Source organism: Cervus elaphus, chromosome 5 (genome assembly GCF_910594005.1).
Source record: "Cervus elaphus chromosome 5, mCerEla1.1, whole genome shotgun sequence".
Classification (NCBI taxonomy): Eukaryota; Metazoa; Chordata; class Mammalia; order Artiodactyla; family Cervidae; genus Cervus; species Cervus elaphus.
Window position 1 is genome coordinate 108,337,818 of NC_057819.1, and position 23,532 is coordinate 108,361,349.

The 23,532-nt window shown below is 55.8% G+C and overlaps 1 protein-coding gene across 19 annotated transcripts in view; it reads right to left on the bottom strand.

Annotated features, from left to right (window-relative positions):
- CACNA1G (calcium voltage-gated channel subunit alpha1 G) overlaps positions 1-23,532 on the bottom strand; it is a 62,294-nt gene that overhangs the window by 12,969 nt on the left and 25,793 nt on the right. For 5 of the 19 annotated variants that reach the window (XR_006341253.1, XM_043904162.1, XM_043904155.1 and 2 more), the window contains exons 10-26: positions 19,701-19,852; positions 18,697-18,882; positions 18,484-18,598; positions 18,248-18,403; positions 15,388-15,456; positions 13,860-13,944; positions 13,584-13,777; positions 12,275-12,706; positions 11,465-11,565; positions 11,141-11,264; positions 9,328-9,396; positions 8,986-9,170; positions 8,087-8,213; positions 6,492-6,617; positions 5,829-5,918; positions 4,822-5,035; positions 3,019-3,072 (exon numbers count right to left, since the gene is read on the bottom strand). Coding sequence is in view for 18 of the 19 variants with exons in the window: in XM_043904162.1 (XP_043760097.1) it covers positions 3,019-3,072; positions 4,822-5,035; positions 5,829-5,918; positions 6,492-6,617; positions 8,087-8,213; positions 8,986-9,170; positions 9,328-9,396; positions 11,141-11,264; positions 11,465-11,565; positions 12,275-12,706; positions 13,584-13,777; positions 13,860-13,944; positions 15,388-15,456; positions 18,248-18,403; positions 18,484-18,598; positions 18,697-18,882; positions 19,701-19,852 (2,479 nt within the window). In the remaining variant the exon portion in view is untranslated. The remainder of the gene's footprint in view (positions 1-3,018; positions 3,073-4,821; positions 5,036-5,828; positions 5,919-6,491; positions 6,618-8,086; positions 8,214-8,985; positions 9,171-9,327; positions 9,397-11,140; positions 11,265-11,464; positions 11,566-12,274; positions 12,707-13,583; positions 13,778-13,859; positions 13,945-15,387; positions 15,457-18,247; positions 18,404-18,483; positions 18,599-18,696; positions 18,883-19,700; positions 19,853-23,532) is intronic. The other 14 variants (XM_043904175.1, XM_043904161.1, XM_043904167.1 and 11 more) reach the window with 7 other exon arrangements.

A 23,532-nucleotide genomic window follows, 5' to 3' on the forward strand; every position in this document is an offset into this window, starting at 1 on the left:
CCCTGACCCCAGACCAGCAGGTGCCAAGGCTACCAGAAATCCCTCTATTAGAGCCCAGGTCCAAAGTGCACCAGGGCCAACCTGATAAGCATCTCCTCGGCCAATCCCTTCGTTTTACAGAGAGAGAGAAGGAGGCCCATCAAAAAGTTAGTTATGTACACATTGTGAGGCAGTGACCAAGCCAATACCTGAAGAGTCCCTCACCAGCTGCCAGATGGGTTTAGACACAAAGCCTTGGGGCTTTGGCCCAGAGGGTGCCCTCGAAGTTTGTCCAAAGGCTCTCACTATTGCGCTCTGGATGATGGCACCTGTTTTGTTCCTGGCCCTCGGTTCTCCAGGCAAGAATCTGGGCTCAGAGAAGGAACTGAGACCCCCCTGGGCAGAGCCTTGGGTGGTTCTGCTGCTCTAACGGCACCAGCTGTAGCCCAGGAGGGGGTCTTGACCAGTGGTCACTGGCATTTCGGCTGCCCTGGCCCTGTCTCCCTGCCTCCTACCTGTATGAGTTACCTTAGGCAGAGAAAATACCAGAGTCAGACAGTGAGGAGAAGAGCACCCCCCGGGACTGCCCAGCCCCCAGGCAGGGGTGGGAGTAGAGGAGAGGGGCAGGAGTGGGTGCAAGGCTGTGAGTGAGAGGCACAGGCAGAGTGAGTTAGTAGGGGTCACTGGGAGCCCGAGGCACAGCCAGGGCAGAGGGTTTGCAAAGGGGAGTGGTGGAATAGGAGGAAGGCAGGGGTCACTCCTAGGGACACAGGCCCCCAAGACAGAGGCCAACTTCAGCGGCTGTAGCCGGGCCTGATCAGTGGGCCCTGGTAGAAGGAGAGAGGGTGAGTTGGAGGCAGGTGCCACAGGAGGCCTAGGGGAGCCAATCTGGTGCTGGGGGCAGCCCCGTTTTCTCCCTCCACCTGGAAGCTGGGCTGGACCAAGGTGTCTCATCAGGTCTTTTTCCTGATAAGCAGACTCTTCCCTTCAGCCTTTCCCTGGGATCTGGCTACTCCGCTCCTGCTGGGGGCAGCACAGGGTGGCAGAGGTGCTGGCAGGGAACTATGGTGCACATGTTTGATTCCAACAACTCCAGGCTAGTGGGTGTGACTTCATCCCCATCACACCACTGGGTACACTGATGCACCAACATTGCCATGCCTTGTAAGCTGACTGGAGATGCAGACGCTCAGGTCCTACCCTGGACCACTGTGAGAGTTTCTAAGGTGGGGCTCAGTTATGTCCTCTGGGGGATTCTTAGGCACAGGAAAGTTTGAAAACTCTAGTATAGACCACACAGAACAACAGGTTTAGGTAAGAGGGATAGGGGTGGTCTGAGCCCTTGTTTGGGGTCTCTCAGTCTTCATCACCAGCTGGAAAGGTGAGACGCTATTGTAACCAGCGTACATACCTGCCTCTGCCCACAGGAGCATGGCAGAATGTCCCCAGAAGGGGGTACGGTATGAGAGTAAAAAGAGTGCTTATCATTAAGTGGGTGTGTCAGCAAATGGTCTCAGGGGCCATGGAAACCTGCATGGGTTGACTCTTGGGGAGAAGCCTCTGAGGCCAGACCCATGGTATTCTGGTACGAGTGTGTTTGTGTGGACACATCAGTGTACAGACTAGGTGAACCCATAAGGGAGAAGCTGAAGGCCACGTCCCCTCACCCTCCTCTCATTCCTTAACATCAGGAACGCACAGTACAGCCCAATTCAGAGATGCGGGCCCAGGCAATCCAGATACAAAGAGGCTGGAGCCTCCTGGGCCCCCAGGTGGTCTCTCAATGCCAAACATCATCAACCCACCCAGGGCCCCAGGCATGACCTCTCAGATGGCAGCTCAGGGGTTCCCCTGTGATCAGGCAGCCCAGCACCCACAAGGTAGTGTCTGCAGGAGCCTGGCTCCTGAGGGAATTTGGAAAAGTAGAGAAAGGTACAGCCCATGGTTCCCAGTCTGGAGTCCCAAGCCCTCAACAGCCTGAGGAGGCAGTCACATGGGGGTCCTGAGGTTCTTTTCAATATTTTTAAAAGCTTAAATGCAATCATACACATGCCTGTGCTAAGACCCCACAGACTAATTTAACGGCAAAATGGTCATTGCCGTCATTCAACGTGAAAGCTTCTGCAGCTCATAAGTCCTGATTAGCAATTAGATGTGTCTTTGATTAGTAAAACCAGTGAAACAAAGTCATTACTGACATGCTGTCAACTTCAGAAAAGGTCTTTTACATTGTGGGGTCTGTTGTAGAAGTTGACAAGGGGGTCCCTTAGGGACAATCAGGTTGGGAACCACTGGATGGAGACATCGGAGCTGGGTAATGAGGCCCCACAACACTTCACAGATTCTCAGAACCTCTGAACCGCTGTCTGGGGGCCGTGTTGGGAGAGCAGGGGCCAGAGGACTGGTGGGGGGCGGCAGGGGAGGGTGCAGGCAAAACCAGGAGGGCCCTCCCAAAGACACAGCTCTCAAAGAAAATGATCCAACTCACTCCCAAATCTTTGGCTTTTGGGGGAGAAGCTTGTGGCTAACTCAGATCTTCGAGTCCCAATTCCTGCTGTTTGTAGCAATGATGTGGCCATTGCGATTACTTAACTATTAATGAGTCTGTTCAATTATTCATTGTTACATTTTTAAAACAAATCCTTTCCCTCTCTGCTCCTCTCATCCTGCTTGCTTGGATCAAAGTCTCCCGTTCGGACAAAAGGAGGAGGGAGAGATTTGCAGCTCTAATAATCGATCTGTGTGACCCAGGAGGAAAAGGAACGGGAAGAGGTGGCAGGGGCCTGGGAGCAGGGCCTCAAAAGCCTGGCCAGACAAGGAGGGGCCACCAAGAGAAGTTGGCTGGAGGGGCCTGATAAGGCCCTCACCTCCCGTCCAGCTGGCACAGGCCTACGGGATGCCACAGAACCCAGAACCCCTCACCCTGAGAAGACAGAATCAGTGAGCCATGGAGAGGGAGCAAAGAGGATGCCCACACACATGACGTGGGCCTGACCGCCCGGGGCCATACCCTGGAACCCACAACCCCAGACGCAGTACCTGGCGCAGCGCTGGCTGAGCTGCCGGAAGCAATTACATCGTCCAGCATTAGATCTAAAAGAATGAAACACGACATCGGTCACTGGCCGGACCAGGTGGGCTGGGCAGGGTCCCCTCAGCAGCTCGCTTCCCCTGGGCTGTGGCCCTCACTCTGCCTATGAATAGGGCACGCTGAGCAAGGGTGGCGGGTCCTAAGTACCAGCCCCAAACTCGGACACAGGGCACTTGAGGAAGCTGAGCAATTTGGCCAGCTCATCAGGGTCCCAGGGGCAGAGAGTCAGAGGCCTGAGGAGAGGAGGAAGCCTGTCCTCAGAACAGATGTCCACTCCTTCCCGTGCTGTGGCCTCAGCTGCACCTGAGAAGGCTGCAGACCCCAGAAGGGGAGCCAGCTGGTCAGGCAGGGCCACAGGTACCTCCTGCCAAAAGAGTTCCATCTGCAGATGTCCTGCCGAGAAGACAGACTGCAAGGAGGGGCAGACGGAGGAGGGGCGGGAGCATGGCTGCTGGGGGCAGCACGCCTGCTCAGCTTCAGTCGTCCACCAGGAACCAAGATGGGACCCCTATCCCAGAGCTGCTGCCTAGAGGTCAGTGTCCTAACCCTGGAGCGGCCCCTCTCACAGGGAGCATGAACTCTGTCCTGCCCGCTTCATTTCACAGCCCCCAGCAGCCCTCCCCTGGCTCCAGATGCCCTAGAGCCAGGGGCTGGGGGCACCACAGCCCTCCACCTGCTTGATAGTACTCACATTGTAACAAACCAAAGGGAAAACTCAGAGCACCATGTGCATCTTATCGGCGTAAGGAAGATGGTTTGTGAAAGGGTGGAGAGAAGGGGGAAACCCGCAGACGAAACAGACAGACACACAAAAGCTTAGAAAAACCCACACATAAAGACGCTCAGAGACGTGGGCGACTGAGACAGAGTTACACTGATTGATTGTTGAGTACCAGACAGACAGGCAGGAGCCCTGAAGATAGGGAGGTAACTCAAGTGCAGACACACCTGGAGACACATGGGGACACAACAGGACCCGCACTCACGCCTCGTGTCCTGGAATCTGCAGTCTTTCGCTTAGTCTTGGCCACCCATAGTAGGAGTGTGAGGAGGCCTGGGGTAGGGGCCTCACCCGGTCAGTGGCAAGAGGTGTTGGAGGTCGTAGATGAAGGGCTAAAGGGTCTAAGGCCAGAGCGTCATGAGTTTAGAGTTCCTGTGACCTCAGACCCTCCCTGAGCTGGGTGGGTATTTTTGAACAGCTTAGCAAAAAAAAAAAAAAAAAAAAGGCAATCGGGAAGCCAGGGAGTTTTGCTGGAAATAGGGAGAAAGGAGCGGTCTGGGGTTTGCCCGCCATGGTCCATCTGCACGTTCTGCCAAGGCCTTGCCCATCAGCTACAGACACTGGGCAGCCGCAGGTTGAAGATGTTTGCTCACCAACCGTGGGCTATGGTAAGGTGCCAAGTGCCAAGGTCAGGGTCCCTGGATATCGGCACAGGGCAATAAAGCGGGGTGTTCATCCCATGAGGCTCCTCTCAGAGTCAGGCTGGGAGGGACTGTGCCTCAGCTCCCACTGGCATCATCTGGGGAGCACGATGCTGAGACCGGGAGGCCCGCAGAGGGGAGCTCCCCTACCCCTCAGGGCTGAACCGGTCTGCTTCATGCAGGCTCTAAAGGCTGACATGCTCTCGAGGGGAAGGAGGTGGGGACGGGGTGGGAGCATCTTCTCCCTGCCCCAGCCCCAGCCCCTGGCCCCCTACAGTCGCAAGGCCAAGGTCAAGTACGACTCAGAGAGATGTGGAAAGACTACCGACCAGCCATCTGCTTCTCCTTACTCCTTCTCTTTTTCTCCAGTCTCCGTAGACGCTTCTCCTCTCGCCGCCGGGCCTCCTCTTCCTCCTGGTGCTGCCGACACTTGTGGAAGTTCTCCACCACCACACCAACGAACATGTTCAGGACAAAGAAGGCCACAATGAGCAGGAACGAGATGAAGTATAGCAGCATCCAGGGGTTGTGGTTCATGATGGGCTGGTGGGGGAGCAGGAAGGACAAGTGAAGATATTAGCCTGAGGGTAACTGTCACAGGTGCTGCCCCTCAGCCTGGGTTCCTTAAGACAGGGCCTGCATACTCAGTTATACACAGATCCATCAGGTGATGTCAATGAATGGTATGCATTTGGCGTTAGCCAGTAGAGAGGTTTGGGGACTGTGGCAAAGTAGAGAGTGGATGTTCTATCCAAAAGCAGGGGAGTTGCTTTTTGTTTCAGTTGACTCCTGCCCTTAGGGAATGCAAGTCCAGTGTTTCCAGACCTTTGGACTTGAGCAGACCCAAATCTGGATTTTTCATGTGAAACTTGTCAATTTTTAATTGTTTAGTGGTAGCGTTAGTCACTCAGTCATGTTCAACTCTTTGTGACCCCATGGATTGTAGCAGGTTCCTCTGTCCATGGAATTCTCCAGGCAAGAATACTGGAGTGGGCTGCCATGCCCTTCTCCAGGGGATCTTCCCAACCTAGTGATCAAACCTGGGTATCCCGCATGGCGGGCAGATCCTTCCCCATATGAGCTATCAGGGAAGCTGTTTAATTGTTTATCACTAATGAAAAAAATTTAAATATGTTGCAAGCCAATAAAGCAAGCCCACATTTGTCCTCAGGCCACCAGTTACAGCCTCTGATATTAAGACGTAATACCTCTCGGATGGCATTTTGCCAACCTGCTTTGCTGTCTTTCTATCCACTGCCTGCACGCATCACACCTGGAGTTGGCTCATTGTGAGTGACCTGAGTCCAAAGATGGATACTGCCCACCTCAGCCCTACCTGCTGGTCCACACCGACAGCATCCAGCCCATCATACATGATATCCACCCAGCCATCCTTAGAGGCCAGCACGAACAGGGACATTAGGGCCTGGGGGGAAGGGGAGGAAAGGACCATTTGAAACCTAGGATGTATAGCCAAGACACCCACCAGTGACCCCCAAAGCACCTCCTGGCAATAGCTTGGGGGACCCTAGGCCTTCAGAGGTTAGCTTGGAGTCACACTCCAGGCTCCATGAGAGTTCTCTGTCCCAAGGCTCCATGGCTGCTATGAAGCCAGAAGAGACATGGGGGATGACCTCAGCCAGGTAGAGCAATGGACCCCAGACTTCTGGAAATCCAGAAACCAAAACCAGAGTGGGGCAGGGAAATAAACCAGCAAAACTGAGTGAGCTATTTCATTTTCTACATTTCTGTTTCTATGAATGTGGAATGAGAAAAAGAATTATTTTGACAATACACCTGTACCTTGTACCTTGTACAGTACCTTGTACCGTGCTAAAGAAATACATCATCTCACTGCATGGAGATCCCACTAGGACCCATTCACTAATGATGAAACAGAGGTGAGCCAACTGCCCTGCATGTATCATTAAGCGTGGACTTGCATCCTCCCCAGACTCCTGCCACCTCTCCCACCTCCACCTTAGAGCCTGGGACTCACCTGGCCGAGGTTGTCAAAGTTGTATTTATGCCGGACCCACCGGTAACTGGCCTCAGCACAGTCAGACTTGTTAGTGATGTTCCTGGTGTCCTCGCCCTGGCACACAAAGAACTTCCCTTTGAAGAGCTGAACACACACATAACCAGAGACAGAGAAAGAAGTGAGCTGTGAGCACAGGAAGCCCAGACCAGCCCTGGGGCCTAAGAGCTCCAGGCACACCCTAGGTGAGGGCCAGGTGCTCAGCCAAGTCAGAGACATACTGACAGTAACCTCCCCTGTAGGCACCCCTTTCTCCAGGCTCCTTGGAGCAGAGTCCCTGGAGAAGAAGGAAAGGTCCTAGGGGAGGGGACTGGGAAAGGGTGGAAGGAGGGGGACAGGCCTCCCCCTCATCTGAAGGGGGAGGCCAGTGATTCTCCAAGTGGGGTCCCTGGACAGCAGCATCAGCATCATCCGGGAACGTGCTGGAAATACAAATTCTCAGGACCACTCCAGACCCACTGAATCAGACATGCTGCGGGAGGGCTGAGAGATCTGGTTTATTAGTGGGGGCAGGCAAGGTATATGGATTCCACTCAACAGATGAGGAAAACTGAGGCTCAGAGAAGTAAATTCACTCACTAAGTTTATACAACCAGAAGGTGGCAAAAACGGGGCTCAGGCTCAGGTCCTTCTGACTGGAACGCTCACCCTCACTCTAGAACAGACCAGGCTATGCCTGTGGGGAAGGGGCTGAGGGACAGGAGGAGCAGGGGGCCTAAGTCGGCCAGGAGTAAGAAGTGGAAGGGGCGCCGGGTGTGCAGAGGGGCACCACACAGTCTTAGCAAATGTATTCTGGCCTGGTCTCTGGAGCCAGAGAATCTGAGGAAACCCAAGAATACCTCCCCCGCCCAAGGCAGAGTGGAGACCCCAGGAAGCCAAAGGAGGGGGTAGGGAGGGGGGCAGCCAACCAGAAGCTCCCTCTGGCCCAACAGCCAGCCATCTATGCTACAGCTGAAATGTCTGGAGCCTGGAACGAGGAGGGATACTCTGGAAGAGAGGGATGAACGGGCTCCCCTGGCTCCCGGAGGTGCCTGCTAAATCCTGTAGGCAGCTCCCTTTCTTTTTCCTCCAAAGCCAAGTTCCCTCCCTGGGCCAGAGGCCAAGTTTCCCCAGCAGCCCCCACTTACTGCCTCGTCTGGGGTCTGCACCCGCCTGCCTGCCAGCTCACTGCTAACCTGGCCCAGCTGTCTGGGCCCTGGATCCCCAGGCCTGGCCTGCAGCCCACTGGCTCCAGTAGGGGAGGGAGGGAGGGGACCCCTGAGCAGACTGCAGGCCAAGGCCAGCATCTGAACTCGGAGAAGCGCGTGAGGGGGCAGAGCAGGAGCCTATGCGGCACTGGTCAGAAGCCCCTCAAGGCCCTCTCCCCTTGGGGGCCTCTTCTAGGCTCCCAGTTTTCGGCAAAATGCCCAGGAGGCGAAGGAGCCCGAGGGCCTTTGGCTTCAAGGCTTTTCTAGGATAAAGGTGGCAGTAGTAGCTCCTGGAGCCACAGCATCCAGGCCAAGAGGCAGGTCACTCCTCAGGTTTCTGCTGACAGCTGGCCCTGGACCCCCACAAACCTGCACCCCCAGGATGCCAAATATGATGAAGAAGGCACAACAGATGACCACAATGTTGCCAATGGGCTTCAGCGAGGACATCAGCGTTTCCACCACCAGCTTCAGCCCCTGTGCCCGGCTGATTACCCTGGGGAGGGAGGGAGGCGGGTAAGAGGGGTTCCCGGCTCAGACATTCTCTGGCCCTGCTTGCCACCCCCTCCCGTCTTGGTTCACTGGTCCCCATCCTGGGCTCTAGTGAAGGGAAGAAGTTGGCCTTCTGGGCTCACTGTGCAGAGACCCCCCCACCCACCCCCACACCTAGACCTCTAGGATGGGGTTTGAGTGGTGACTCAACCCAGGGATGCAGTAGGTTGTGGGGATGGGGAGATAAACTTGTGTGCAGCGTGTAGAGGGCAGACAGGGAGGCGGATTATCACAGCCAGGAAAACCTCACTGGTCAGTCAGTATCTGCTTTATCCATGTCCCCACACATGGAAATTTCTGACTCTCAGTTGGGGTTTGGGGTGACTGATTGGGGAGGGTCTCCTAACAGTACAGATCCATTGCTAGAAGTGTTACCTGGTGGGTAGTCCCTGGGATGGGGGAAAAAGCGGGGATGCAGAAAACAGAGTCTGTCACTTCACAAGGAGAATCAAGTATTGCCCCTGAGGGTACCCCACAGGGAGAGCTGCAGCTGAAGGGCATGCAGCTGCCTATGGGCCCTTGTATGGTGTGCCCTGTAGGAGTGTCACGTGGGGAGGTCCCTGAGGGCGGTGCCTGTGGAGGGAGACCACTGGGGCCATAGCTAAACCAAGTGAGAAGTGATGCTGGGAGTGGCGGGCAGGGTTCCCAGTGGAGTCACAGGCAGGAAGCAGGGGCAGATGGGGTGCTGGCCATCAGGGTGTGCCTGGCAGGGGCACCTGAGTGGGCGCAGGGTCCTCAGCAGCCGCAGCACCCTCAGCATGCCCAGGATCTTGGTGCCGCTGTCGGAGACCATGGACACCAGGATGTCGATGATGGAGATGAGCACCAGCAGCCCGTCCAGCACGTTCCAGCTGCTACGCAGGTAGGCCTGCTCCCCAAAGCACCAGCCCAGCGCCACCACCTGGGGATGCCCCCGCGTCACCAACACTGCCTCCTCCCTGCAGTCACTCCCCAGCCCTGCCCCCCTCTGTGGCCCAGCCTCTCCCCTGCCCTCCCCGCCCCACACCCGGAAACCAGATGGCTCCCATCCAATGCTGACCCGCCCCCCGCCCCATCACCTTCACTGTCATCTCAGCCAGAAAGACTGCGGTGAAGATGTAATTGGAGAGGGTCAGGAAAATTCGTTCCTGTAAAGGAGAGCAGGCAGGTATTGCCACCGGGACCCCCTCTGTGGGCGGGGTCTGCTCTGCACGCAGAAGCCAGGAACTGCCTTCAGCGTTTAACTGGGAACAACCACCCCCCACTCTCCTCAACGTGCAGTCTCCTCCCTGCTCTCCCATCATCCCTCAAACACACACACACACACACACACACACGCAACCAGCGTCAAGCCCCTTGACTAGCTCAGAGCTCTGAGCACAGTCCTGCTCCTGCCCCCTACCTCCTGGAGTTGCCTTGAGGGAAAGTGATTCCCACCACGGTATGTCTCTGAGCCCCAGAGCTCAGGCCCTATTCACTGATTCCTTTCTTAAAACTGGAGCAGCATTTAGCTTGATCTCTCGATGCCTCATCCTACTCGTCCCTGCTCCACGTACTTGCTCTCCTGCTGTGTGCCCCAGAAATGGAGCCGCAGGGCAAGATGGGGGCCTGAGTACAGGCTGTGCATCCCCAGGCACCATATTTATGCCAAGCATAGCGTGAGGCCGGGCGGGCAGGAAAGAAGGCGGCCCAATCCCCTGATATCTGTGAGCTGATTCCGTCGTTGTGTGGCCAAGAGAGGGGTGTAGAGAGCTGGAGAGGCAACGGGTAAAGTGTGTCAGAGGGAGTGAGAAACAGGGAGAGTGGGGAGAGGGAGAAGCACATGATAGAGCTGGAGATGGAGGGGCTGAGGGGGAAGGTGGGGGAGAGACCCGGCCACGGTGAGTCTGAGGCAGGGCCCTGGGCAGGAGGCAGATGAGGGGGCCAGTGTGACTGGCCACCCTTACTGCACATATACAGGCTCTCACCTATTCCCAGGCTGGCCCCTGCATTGCCCATTTCCCTCCACCGCCACCACCCCTTCCCACTGACCCGGCTGGAGCCCACCCTAATGGAAAACAGAAGCCCTATAACGTTGAAATCTGAACAATGGTGTGGGAGGCAGCAACGAGGATGGGGTCTACCTCCAAGTTAGTGGTGCAAGATGTCATGGGGGGGAAACAGAGCCCCCCATCTTTCTAGGCCTCAGTTCATTGTTGTGGAGGGGACAGGCTGTGATGCCAGACTAGGGAGAGAGCTCCCAGGACTAGAAGTGTCCTAAAGAAGTCAGGCATGAAGGGGTGAGTCCATACACTCTGACCCATGGCCTCTCCTCTCCTGAGGAGGACTGGCAGGTTCAAAGCCAAGTATAAGTGACCAATGCTTTCCCGAAGGCCCCTAAAACTCTAGTTGTTTATAACCTGGCAAGACCCAGAGGAGCAAAGGACAGATTCCCTCCTCTATGGGGCATCACCCATGGGGCAGGCTGGGCAGGGTGCCTCCCTGTCAGCACACAGGTCCTGGTGAGAAGGAGACCCTTGACCACTCAGACCAGCTGGGGCCAGTCTCACTGTTGGCATCACTGCAACACTCACTGACTCACACACAGGCCTCACAAGCCCTGGCGCACAAGAAGGCACCACTGCAAACAGCCGGGGGCAACAAAGCTTACTTTTGCCCAGGCTAGGAGCATGCCCCCCAGCTGGCTGCTTTTTCACAGAAGGGAAACAGGTGAGGACACAGGAGGCATCCAGTTGCAAGGGTCAGAATCAGGGAGATTCCTGGCTCCTTGCCTCCGCGTCTCTCTGGGGCTCCCTGCCTGCCTGGCTCGCTGCATGGGTACAAATCCGCTAACCCGGGAGCACAGGGCACCAAGCAGGCGCTCAGCAACTGCCGTCAGCCCCAGTGACTCACAGCGCTGTGGGGGTCGATCTTGGGGCGCTCCATGGCGATGGTGATGCAGTTCAGGAAGATGATGACGAGGACCACATGGTCGAACATCTTGTGGGTGATGATTCGGTGACACAGGAGGCGGAACCTGCTCCAAGACAGAGGCAAAGGCTGAGCGGGGGTAAGGCGGGATGGCAGTGAGGGGCACTGCCCAGCCCCTACCCATCCTGGGCCCTCCCAGCCCGAGGCCCTGCTCTCACCCACCCCCATGTCAAGGGACACTTCTAGCATCCCCGGGATGGAGTCACAGGAGAATTACCCATGAGAAGGAGAGGTCGGGGTGCTGACCTTGACTGAGGAGGGAAGATGTAGGCAGACCAAGAGTCTCGCTCCAGGCAGCAGGCAGGGAGCCGGGTTCGGACCCACGCCCTCATCCGTTCTGCTTTGCTCTGTAGAAGGATGGCCCGGGGAGTGAGCAGGGCCAGGTCTCCAAGTTCCCGATCCCTCACTCTTCAACAGTTCTGTGGCCCTCACTCCTAGTCTACTCTCTCCACTCCGGCCCAGCGCCTGCCTGCCTTCCCTCCTTCCCTCCCCACTGGGCTGGGGAGCCACATCAATTATCAAACATTGCCCCCATCACAGCTGCCTGTCCAAAGACACACCAAGGATGCAGACATTGGCCCCTTCTCACGTGCTAACCTTGAGGTCCCGGGTCCCTGAGCCCCATCCCCAGGGTTAAAGGTGGTGGTGAGAGGGCTGGGGAAAAGGTGAATGGGTAAAAGTGGGTGTGAAATCAAGGCTTGCGATGAGGTCGATATAAGAGAGGGGGACAGAGGAGGGCATCAGTTTGGAGAGATGAGTGATGGGTCTCTCTGAGTCACGGGGGAGGGCCATGAAAGATTCATACACATCTGCCTGAAGTCATTCTTATTCAACAAGGACGCAGAGCTGCAGCCCCAGGCATGATGAGGATCTGGGGTTGGTGGGGTGGGTGGAGGGACAAAGGGGCTGTTTGGAGCTTGGCTTCAGGGCTGATACCCCTTGAGATCCCTTGAGCATGATGGTAACTGCCTGAATGCCAAACACCTGGGAGGGAGTTGTGAGGTCCTGCACCAGGTCAGGCGGGGTGAGCGGTCACTGTGCCCACAGGGGCCTCACCAAGTTGCCCTCGTCATCACCGTCATCTCCGTCCAGTGGGGGGTCATCGGGCCGCACAGCCTGAGTCAGGCGTCCCAGGGCCGAATTGCCGTTGCAGTCCTGGTGCTCGGAGGCCGAGCCGCGGCCGCTGGCTGTGCGGTACAGCCCGGGAACCTGCAGTGTGTCCGGCAGGTCAAAGGAGCTCTTAGCTTCCCTCTCCAGGGAGCCCCTGTGGCGGCGGTCACTGCCCGCTGGACTAGTGCGCTCCTCTTCTGAGCTCTCCTCCTCATCCTGGCTCTCCCGGCCCTCACCCGACAACAAGGACCTCCGCTCCCCACTCGGGCTCCTCCGCTTCAGGCTGGGGGCACGGCCCAGGCTGTTCCTGCTGGAGCGCCTGCTCGTCCAGCTGCTTGCTGCACTCCAGGGACTGTGTGGGGAACTGCGGACGCTTGGCTGAGGCGTGAACAGAGGAGAGCTTGGTCTGAGCCAGAGCCTCATGGCCCCGCACCCCCTCACCTTCATCCTGGCTCCTGCGAGCCTCTTGGCATCACATCGCTATAGAAGTGTGAGCAGGGGCCCTTGATCTGGATGCCTGGATTCACACCAGCTGTGTGACCTTAGGCAAGTCGCTAAACCTCTCTGTGCCTCAGTTGCTCATCTATAAAAGAGATATGACCTTGGCACCTATTTCTCATTTAGTTAAGTGGCAGTATAAAATCACAGTGACAGCATGGGCCCTGACACCAATCGCCTGGACTAAAATGCTGGCTGTCACCTGCTCACTGTGGAGCTTCCCACAGTTCACTCTGGTAATCTGAGACTCAGGTCCCCATCTGTAAAGTGGGGATAATGTTGGTATTACCAGAGGGGTGCTACGAGGATTACATGCGTTTATTAATAGAACACTTATAAGCAATGTCTAGAACAGTGTCTGGCACAGAATCACTATCTGGATGGGGTTTGCTGTTACGAAGATGAGGTCTAAAGGAGGTATGCTGTGCTATGCTAAGCTAAGTTGCTTCAGCCGTGTCCGGCTCTTTGTGACCCTGTGGACTTAAAGAGGTAAGGACCTCCCATTTTACAGAGGTCTCAGATATTGAGTCTTATCCCCAAGGACACTTGGGGAACAGAAGAAGTAGAACTAGAACACTGCTTTTTGGTCCTCAAGGTCAGGGCTCTGGTGTCTGCCTAGATGACCAGCCCTACTAACACCCTGGGCCTTGTCTAGCCTGTGGTTCAGAGGCTGTTCCCTTGGGCCCACCGGTTCCACCTCTCTTCCCTCCTGACCCCTGTACAACTCCCATTGCTGGCCCGCACATGCACCCCCTACCGGTGACTTCATCTCGTGGGGTGCCCCTGGCTCAGCCGACCCACTGCTGCTGGTGCGGCGGGAGGGAGGGCCCAGAACCTCGGCCAGGCCACTGCTGGAGCTTTTGGGCAACGACATGGGCGTGGCAGCCGTGTGGATGATGAGCGGTGGTAACAAGCTCCTCCGCAGCTCCGGGTGCTCTCCCAGAGACACCACTGCAGGGGAGACAGGGCGAGACCCTGAGTCCACTCAAGGCTGGTCAAGAGCCAGGGCCTGTATCTGCAGAGAGGTACTCACAGGCCAAGCGCTTCTTCCTGTCCCCATCACCATCCAGGCTGGGCGAGAAGAAATCAGGCTCCGACTCCGACTTGGTGGCATCTCCCTAGGGTGGGAGAGCAGTGGGCTATCAGGAACCTGGCCCGGCAGGGGTTAGTGGGATAGACCAAGGTCTCCCTGTCTTCACACACACACACCACATAGAGGCCACAAGGAACCAGCCGCCACGGCACGAGGCATGCACTGGCTCAGACCAGACCACCCAGGCTTGGGGCCTAGGTCTCCCAAGGGCCTCTGTCACCTCAGAGAAGGTCAGACTATCTCCAGAACCCACAGCACAACTCTCCTGGCTGGAACTGGCTCAAGAAGGGCTGAGGGGAGAGGGGATAGTTCAGCGGGTGGGGGGCACAGGTCAGAGGGAGCTGGGGGCCTGAGTGAAGCAGTCACAGGAGCCTCAATTCCAAAGGCCACTTGTGCCCTCTGCTTTCCCTCCATGACTGCCCTCCCCTGAGCCTCAGACCCGAGGACCCCAGAGAGAAATCGAAGGACCCCAGACAGAGCCGTTCAGCCCAAGGGATGTTCTCTACTTCTTTCCTCCCTCTTCCCAAAGACCCACCTCCTACCCTGGCCCCATTTTTACCTCTCTCCCTGTCTCTGGGACAGTTTTTTCCTCCTCCTTAGCAGGTCAGTAGGTTCCCCAGTAATTACACACTTCTCCTTAAGAAGTTATTAAGAAATACTTGATTGCTACTTTTGATAAGGACATAAATATTGCGTAATTGGCATCTCAGGGGATCATTTTCATTAACTCAGTTTACATCCCTAACGAGGCCTTTAATTATCAAGTGGGATCTCCAGGGGGCTGCTCAGAATGCACAGTACCATGGAGTCCCATGGGAACCCTGGCTTTGCCCCGAATTCTGGTGCGAGTGCGGGGGACAGTAGGGCACAGGCTCGGTGTGGGGGCCAGAGGAGGAGTGTGCCCCTGAGTACCTGCTAGACCTCCTGGGTGGTCAAGGGGCCAGAGACACAGAAGTAGATTGAACATTCTGGTACATTCTGGCAAGAGGCAGACCCACCCCCACATCCTCCAAAGACTTGTCCTAAGATGAGGCAACTTGTGGGGTCTCCAACAGGAGCTTAAGGCAAGGAGGAGGAGCGAGATGGGGGAGCTCGGTCTACGGCCAGAGATCCCGACTCCACCGAGGCCCGAGGACTCAGACTCTTCGGGGATCACAGCAGAGGCACGCACACGCGGTGCACCACACACGTGCACACAGAGGATTCTAAGTCCCTTCCTTCGGCCATCCACTGGCCTGACGGGATGGATGGTGCCCTTTGCTGGTGAACAGGGCAGAGGCAAGGAGGCCCTCCCCTCAGTGTCCTCCAGGGGGAAGGGACTTAAAATCAAAGCAAACCTCACGACACCACGGACCACCATAGCCACCACAGATTGCATAGCAGCTGAGCGGGAACACAAGCACAGACACGGAGGCAGAGTCGGGGGCATGGGCACGGGGGGCATGCTGACTCGTGATCGCATACCTACCCCCTGGGAGTCGACAGGCAGCTGAATACAGCTTAACTGTCCACTCGCATCTTCCCGTTTGCTGATTTCCTACAGGGAGAGGGGAGGCAGGGGACGGGCACTGGTCACAGGCGCCCAGCTTTCAAACAGCAGTGTTGAAAGAGGAGGAAGAAACGGATGGGTGCAAACCCAACAGTGGGGGAAATGAGACACGGGGCAAGAGAGGAGAAGAAAGGGGACAGAAGGGCCTTCCAGAATTCAACCACAGGCCCTGGAGCCAGAATGAATTTGAAGGGTGAGGGCACAGGCCACAAAGATGGGAACAGGGAAAGGGAAGGAGACTGAGCCCCCAGTAATCCTAATAATAACAGCTACCATTCACTGGGGGTGTGCCAGGCATCAAGAGACTGCTTCATTAACACTAGCTTACCCAGGTGAGAAGGAGGTACAGCTAGCACCATCTTACAGGAAGCATCTGAGGTTTGGAGAAGTTAAAAAAAAAAAAAACTGCCCCAAGTGATACAGAGAATAAGAGATGCATCTGGGCCTCGTAGAGTCTCTAGCTCACCTCTCACTGGCTCTGAAGCAGCAGGCAGGGAGGGTGGGAAGGAGGAGTGGATGGAAGTCAGAGGCGGGGGAGGAGACCAAAGACCAGGCACAAGAACAGGCCTCCTAACTCCTAACTGTGCCCTCCACATCAGCATGCTCCTACTGGGATGGGATGTGACAAATAATGACAAAAAAACTAGGATGATGGCTACGAGGTTGTTTGGTATCAATTAATGGCCTCACACAGGGCCTGCTGTCTGTTCATTCAATTAAGTGTGCAGATGATAAATACTCAAGGATTCAGGGCGCTGCCCCCTGCAAGTTGGGAAGTCAACAACCCCACTGGCCCAGACTCCTAGGCTACCTTCTCCTACCTCTTGGCAGGGTGGCAAGCCCAGCAAGGGGTGACCCTTGAGGCTTCCCGCTGATGACGGCCAACAAAATGGAGGTGGCCACTGCTTCCACTGAGGTAGGTTGCCTCATTTGTAAAAAAGCAGGTCATCACAATAGCAAAAGCCAACCTCTTCTGCCAGATTTTGGGGCTCCCTCAGAGCTACAAGTGTGCCTCTGAAAACCATGCAGTTGAGGGCAGGTGCCTCTGCAGGAGTCCAGGTTGCTGGCATTGAGTGACCAACCTCTGCACTGACCCAGGGGTTTATAGGATAGTGAGTGGCTGATCTAGCTCCTCACATGGGCATTTCAGGGCCATGCTGCTGCCCACCCCCACGGAGAGGTTGCTCTTGAAATCCTTTCTCCATCCCACCCCAGACCCAAAGCATCACACCCTGAGTGAGACCCTCTCCTAGGCACTTGTTGAGGAGGGTACCGCCCCAGACCCTGGGGAACCCCTCATGCTGGGACAGCCACAAGCCCCCAGGAGGGCCAGAGTGACTAGGCCAGGCCCAAAGGCCAGAGTGCTCTCCATTCCCACACAGACTTTGTTGCTGCCTAGCAACCGGGCCAGCTCAGCAGCTGTGTTTAACAAGGTGTCTGCTGGAAGGACCAGGGATGGGGAGGGGTGCCGGTACCAGGCATCTCCAAGACTGCCAAGCAGGCCAAATGGCCACTTGAAGGAGGGAAATAGGCTTGGGATGTTTTCCATTTCCACAGAGTTCCACAGGAATTTTTCTGAGGGAATCTTAGCTGTCAGGAGCTGTGGTTTGGAAGAGGTTGAAGGACCACTGTCCCCACTCAGCTCCTCCACCCACAGGCCAAAAGCAGTGGCCAAGCGGTGAGTCTCCATGTAGACCTTGACTCATGTGGATCACATTGACATCCTTAACCCTTTGGGCCACAGAGGGTTAATAAAGGTCCCATCCAAGGGAGAGTACCAATGTCCCTCCCTCCCATCAAAAGGCCCAGGCATCACTAAAGGTGGGGAGGAAATGCAATAATGGTTAACTATGGAACTACGATGGGAGGAGGCCGGTGTGGGAGAGGTATACCCGCACCTACCAGTCCAGCCCAGCCCACAGGGAACAGCCCTCCCTCGTAAGGCTGGGAAAGAGTCAGAAAATAGACTTTTGTTTTTCCACCGTGTGCTGGATATTTATAGACCAGGCCGCAGCGGGAGCTTCCATCCGGGTCACCCGGAGAGAACTGGACCGAGAGCTTCTCCACACCCAACCTGGAACATTTCTAGGTTGAGTTGACCTGCCCTGTGCAAGGTGCTGGGAAGCTGGGCTGGGCCTGGGGCTCGGGTAGGAAGAGTGGCTGAGCTAAAGGAACAGAACTGTATGCAGCCCTTCAGGCAGAGACTGCGTCCTGGCCGGGCGAGGGTGGGATCAATGTAAATCAATATTAATTGATGATGCTGCCTATGACGAAAGTGATGGAGCCTGGGCTGGAAATAGGACGCTCATCTCTGCCATGCCCATAGCTAATTGGGCTCATTTCTCACCCAGGGCAGCTCAGTTCTGCCCGGGCGCTGGTGCCATCTTCACCAGCTCAGCCAAAGCCCAGATGATTTGCATGCAAACTTCCCCCACCCCTCAACTCAGATGGGTTCCTTCCAGATGTCCCCAGGCACACCTGTGCTCAGGGATCCAGCTGTCCATGTGCCAGCACTCATCTTGTCCAGCTCCCTGGGGTAGAGTCCAGCCGACTTTGTCGGGGAAGCCCACTCAGTAGCTCACCTTGGATCCAGGGATACTCCCCCCAACAACCACCCTGTCTCTTGAGTGCCAAGGAGCTGCCTGAAACTCAGAACCTCCCAGTCCTAGTCCCCCAGCCTTGTCTGAAGGACACTTCCTGCAGAACCTCCCAGGACACCACCACTCCAGCAATGCAGCCAGTTCCTCCTGGAAGTGGACTGCTGCAGGCAGGGGGTTACCTCCGTTTGGAAGCCCTCCACCAGAATGGCAACGAGCAGGTTGAAGAGCACATAGTTGCCAAAGGTCATGAGGGCGATGAAGTAAAGGGCCGCCCAGGATGACGTGGAGGCCATTCCATTGTAGAGCACCTTGTTCCAATCCTCCTGAGTCAGGATCTGTGGGCCGAGGATGGGAGTCAGGGCCTTTACCGGGGCACACCCACCACCCTGCCCACCCTCTCCTGTTGCCCTTGCACCTGAAAGACAGTGACGATGGCCCAGAGCAGGGAGTCAAAATTCTTCCGGTCCGGTAGCGTGTCCCCATCCCGCTCAGATGCAAATTTGCAGCCGAAGAGATGCATACCCAGGATGCTGAAGACACAGGAGCCACGAGATGGGGGTCAGGGCCCCAGAAACCCATGCCCCTCAGGCCCTCATCCCGCTGGCATGGATGCCGCACCTGCCCTCACCTGAAGATGAAGATGAAGAGCATGAGCAGCATGCAGAAGGTGGCCACGTTGTCCATGGTCTTCATGAGCACCACGAGCTGCCGCTGCAGCGCCGGCAAGAAGCGCACCAGCTTCAGCACCCGCATCAGGCGGAAGGTCCGCAGCACCGACAGGCCGCCCCCCTGCTGGCCCACGATCTCCCACACACTGCAAGGGGTGGGGGGGGTGGGTGGGTGGAGGCAAGAGCCAGAGCCTGAGCCTGAGGCCTCTGCATGCTCACCTTCCTCCCACCCCACCCACTGGGAGGGCTCAGCAGCATCCGAGGGTCTGGCCTGGCTAGCACTGAGAAAGTGGGTGCTGAGGGAAACTTGGGTCTCTAGGCAGGAGCTCCAAGAGGCAGGGGTCTGGGTGATAGCTCCCTCCCTCCCCGCGTTCCCCTCCGGGCCAGTCCGCTCCCTCCATCAGCCAAAGCAACAGCCTCAAGTTATGGAACGTTTGCTTTGTTCTCTTCTAATGAAATCTAAAGCCAATTCCAAAAAGCAATAAAGCAGTTCTTCTGGCCCAGGGCCTGGGGCGGGTGGGGGGGAACAGTGGAACACTTTCCCAAGGTCTTGGAAACCCTAAAGCAAGTTGCCAGCATGTGCAACAGTCTCCAAGCACTTTGTAAGCACGGACAGCTGGCTGGGCCTTACACCTCCTCCAACTCTTCTCCAAAGCCAACTCCCCAGTCTTTGCCCACCCCAGGCCTGCATGGGGTCAAGGACAAGGAGTGGAAATAAGAGCAGAGATTTCAGAGGAGCCTGGCCAAAGCAGATGGGAGACCACATTCTGTGTGAGCAAGGGAGGGCTGAGAGAGAGTGTGGTATGTGCTGCGAGGGGCACAGAGAATCCCCAGCTAGGTGAGCAGGGGGCTTCTGGGTCAGTGGGGCCTGATTCCAGGCCCAGAGGAATAGGGTGTGTGGCTCCTCACCCAGACTACCCTAAGGGCACTCCTCAGGCAAGAGGCAGCAGAGGGGCAGTCATACCTGATGACAACAATGACGCCATCAAAGATGTTGTAGGGGTTCTTAATGTAGCCAAAGGGACCATACACTAGCAGCTTCAGCAGCATCTCCAGGGCAAAGAGGCTGGTGAAGACGATGTTGCTGATTTCCAGGGCATTGGTGAGCTCCTCGGGCTAGAAGACAGGGTGGGCCATGAAGTAGCAAAGGCTCGTCCCTGAGTCCCTCATCCCAGTCCTCAAAAACACCTGGCCTTCCTACACATCCAGGAGCAGGAACAGCAAGGTGGGGGTGGGGTGGGGGTTGGGAGAGGGTAGTAGGGGCGCTGAATGCTCATGCTAATGGTGGAGGCGCTCCCCAAAAGCATCCGTGAGAAAATACACTCAGGGGTGGCCAGCGCACAAAGCCCCCAGCCCCTAGTTATTTTCAGCTGAGTCTCAGATCCTGGGGCCACAGGCTCGCTGGAGGCCTCTGCTGTGGGTTCCGCCCACTTCCTACTGCGTGCTCCGAGACCCAACCTGTCCTGTGCTGTCACGTCAGCTCAGCAGGCCCAGGCCAGCAGTGCACTGATGCTGGTGGACACCTGAGGGTGATTGCCAAGGCCTCGTACGCATATCCAGTCACACAGCCACACGCGAAGTCACACGTTCTCCACAATCAATCTGTGGACTTGGCAGCATTCTCTTGGACAACTGTTGGCAACGTTATTTCCTTCCAGACATACACACACTGCATACACTTACACACAAACACACACAAATGCATACACACACACACACTTGTGTACACAAACACACAAACAAGCATGTACAAACACACCAGTGAGCAGAAGGGAGATCCCCAAGAAGAGATGTCACACATGAGGTGGCACCTGGACCTGCTATCTGAGACTAGGACACCTGGGGTAATTCTCAGCCTATCCTGTCAAATCACTGTGTGACCTTTAGCAAGATCCTTAATCTCTCTGGTCAAATGTAAAACACTAGAAGCAATTAATACTCCTACCCAGGGTCTGGGATTAGGGCAGCGAACACATCCTAGAAAGGTCATCAGAATTAATGACAAACTCTACTTCATTTGCTATTCTAGCACAGAATATTAAGTACCTCCTCCCTCTTAATATGGTGGCTCAGTGGTAAAGAATCTGCCTGCCAATGCAGGTGCCCCAGGAGACGCAGGTTCAGTCCCCGGGTTGGGAAGATCCCCTGGAGGAGGAAATGGCAACCCACTCCAGTATTGCTGCTGAGATAATCCCATGGACAGAGGAACCTGGCAGGCTATAGTCCATGGGGTCACAAAGAATCGGACATGACTGAGTGACTGAGCATCCCTCTTAATATTAAGTCCCGACCATATAATCCACCAGGCAGGCAAAAACATGCCAGCAATGCTCCCTGCCTCCTAGGAGTTCAGAGTCTAGCTGGAAACAAATCACACACACACAAAACAGTCGAATAACCACGAGAGGCCTTAGATGCTTTGGTGCCAAAATAAATTATCCAGATAGTAAATCCAGGAGTTCGGAGGAGAGAAGGTGAGTGAAGAGCACACTGGGAAAGCCTTAGTTGGGAGACAGCACTTGAAATGAACTCTGAGGGTGAATAGGGTCTCTCCAGGCAGAGAGGAGGGGAAGCCATCGCAGGGTTGAGCACAGGGAATGAGCCTTGTCAGGGGAGAAAGGGAGGCCCAACCTGGTTGATGACTGAAGCTGCAGAGTGAAATATGATTGACTCGATGGAGTCTACTGCCCACCTGAGGAGGTGTTTTGATCGCCCCCAAAGCCCAAGGTGCATACTAGCTGCTCTAGAAGTTTGAATAAATAACCAATGGAGCCCTTAGTCCATCAGACACCTCCCCCTGTTTACCCAGCTGCCTCATCTGGCCAGCTGCCCAGGTAGGTCACCCAAGCATGGAGTCAGACCCTGGGTACCACCAAATGTATCTTAATAGTCCCAATCTGTGCGGCCAGCCTGGGTGAGAAGTGGGAGAGGTGGTCGGCTGGGCCTTCTGATTGGCAGATGAGGGGCATTTGAGGGGTCAATGGCTTCTCAGAAGGAGAGAAGTTTTCAGCCCACGAATGGATTCTCTCCAGAGACAGGTCTGGGGAGCTGAGCCAGGGCCAGCCGGCAGGGCCGAGAGCCAGCTGTCCAGAGACAGTAACTGTCATGTTGCTCCAGCAGATCTCAAGTGAGAGTCTGCCCCCCAGACTGTGAGTGAGGGCAGTGCCACCTGACTTAGCAAGTGGGTCACAGGGGACCACAGTGCAGGGGAAGGGGCCACAGTCAGGACAGTTAAAACCTAGGGCTCAGGCACCGCCCCCCCACCACCCCCCCCCAAGTGGATCTCCCACCTTCTGTCCCAAGTCCAGTCTGTCAGAAAGCTGTGGTCAGCGAACCTGCCTCTCTGTCACTCTGTCATCTACCCAGCTGTCCATTCTTGGATTTGATAAAGATGGTAAGCGCAAGCCACATGGATGTGACGCCCTATGGGTCTCACCTCATACCATCCACACAACAGCCTTCTCCTTCCACATCTTGCAGATAAGCACAAAAGGCCAAAAGATGATGCATGGCCAGTGTAAAGTCACAGGATGGGGAGAGCCAGGGAGTGGGACCCAATCCCACCCTTCTCTGACTCCAATAAGACTAGGCAGTCAGGATCCAAAGGTGACAGTGAGGGGCCCGTGAATTCAGACACATGGATGGACTGAATATGTAAAGTGTCTTCTTAGGTATATAAATTATATTTCACATGAGGGCAGAGACATTAATAAAGAATGAGTCCGAAAGTATAACTGAGGTACACATATAATGGGTATGTTTTAGAGAATATAAATTAAACATCAAAAAAAAGCCACCAAAAACAAAACTTAATAAAATGGTGAAAACACAAACGCGTTTGGTGTCATGTATTTACTTCATTAGTGAATCCTTGAAGTACAACCAGGCGTGTGGAGAGGGGTGTTCTCACTGCTTCCTGATGTTGTCTACAGGGCTGGCGACAGTCTGTAGCTGAGGGCTCATAGATACACACAGACACACACACTCCCGCCAGCACACCAACCTAGAGCCTCATCAGAAGGATGGTGCAGGCTCCCCGAAGGCCTGTGTCACTGCTCTCCTCGAGGGGTGGTGGCAAAGGCCAGCACTCCAGCCTGCCCAGCCAGGAGGCTCCAGGACTGAAGAAGCAGATAGGAAGGAGGGCCTGGCTGGCACTCTCCCCCAGCCTTCACTCGCTTGCCTCAGTACACAAGCTTATGGGCAACGCCTGTTCCCTCCCAGGGCCCTGAATTCCCTGTGATCCATGGGAAAAAAGTGCTCTTTTCTCAGGCAGCCAGGTCTGCCCAAGTTACTAAATCGGAAGCTGGGAATGTTCTGCAAATGCAGGACGAGGACGCAGAGACACAATCTTAGCAACACCGGTGCCCCAGGGACCAGAGCCGTGATCACAGTCACTGCAGCTGCAAAGGGGCAGAGAGGAAGCCAACTCTGACTAGTGCCGTCCACAGGCCCTGCACCGCTAAGCCCTTCCTCCCAGAAGTCCGTTTCCTCCCTGCTCACACCAGATAAGGGAGGGACGTAGGCTTCCTTGACAGCAAGGAGACTGAGGTTCTGAGATGTGGTGACTTGATGGAGGTCACATCGCTCGCTTAGAAAGGCCCATCTGCACTTCCCTCCACATCTCTGCATGCTGCCGCCCCGCACACACCCAGGCCGCCAGCACAAACTCACACAAGCCCCTCAGGCTGCCAGGAAGTCCTTTTTCTGGTCTAGACTGCATCCTCCCTCCTGTTCACAGATGTCAAGGCCCAGTGGGGATTTCTGCACATGGAGGCCAGGCAGCTTGAGGTTCTCAC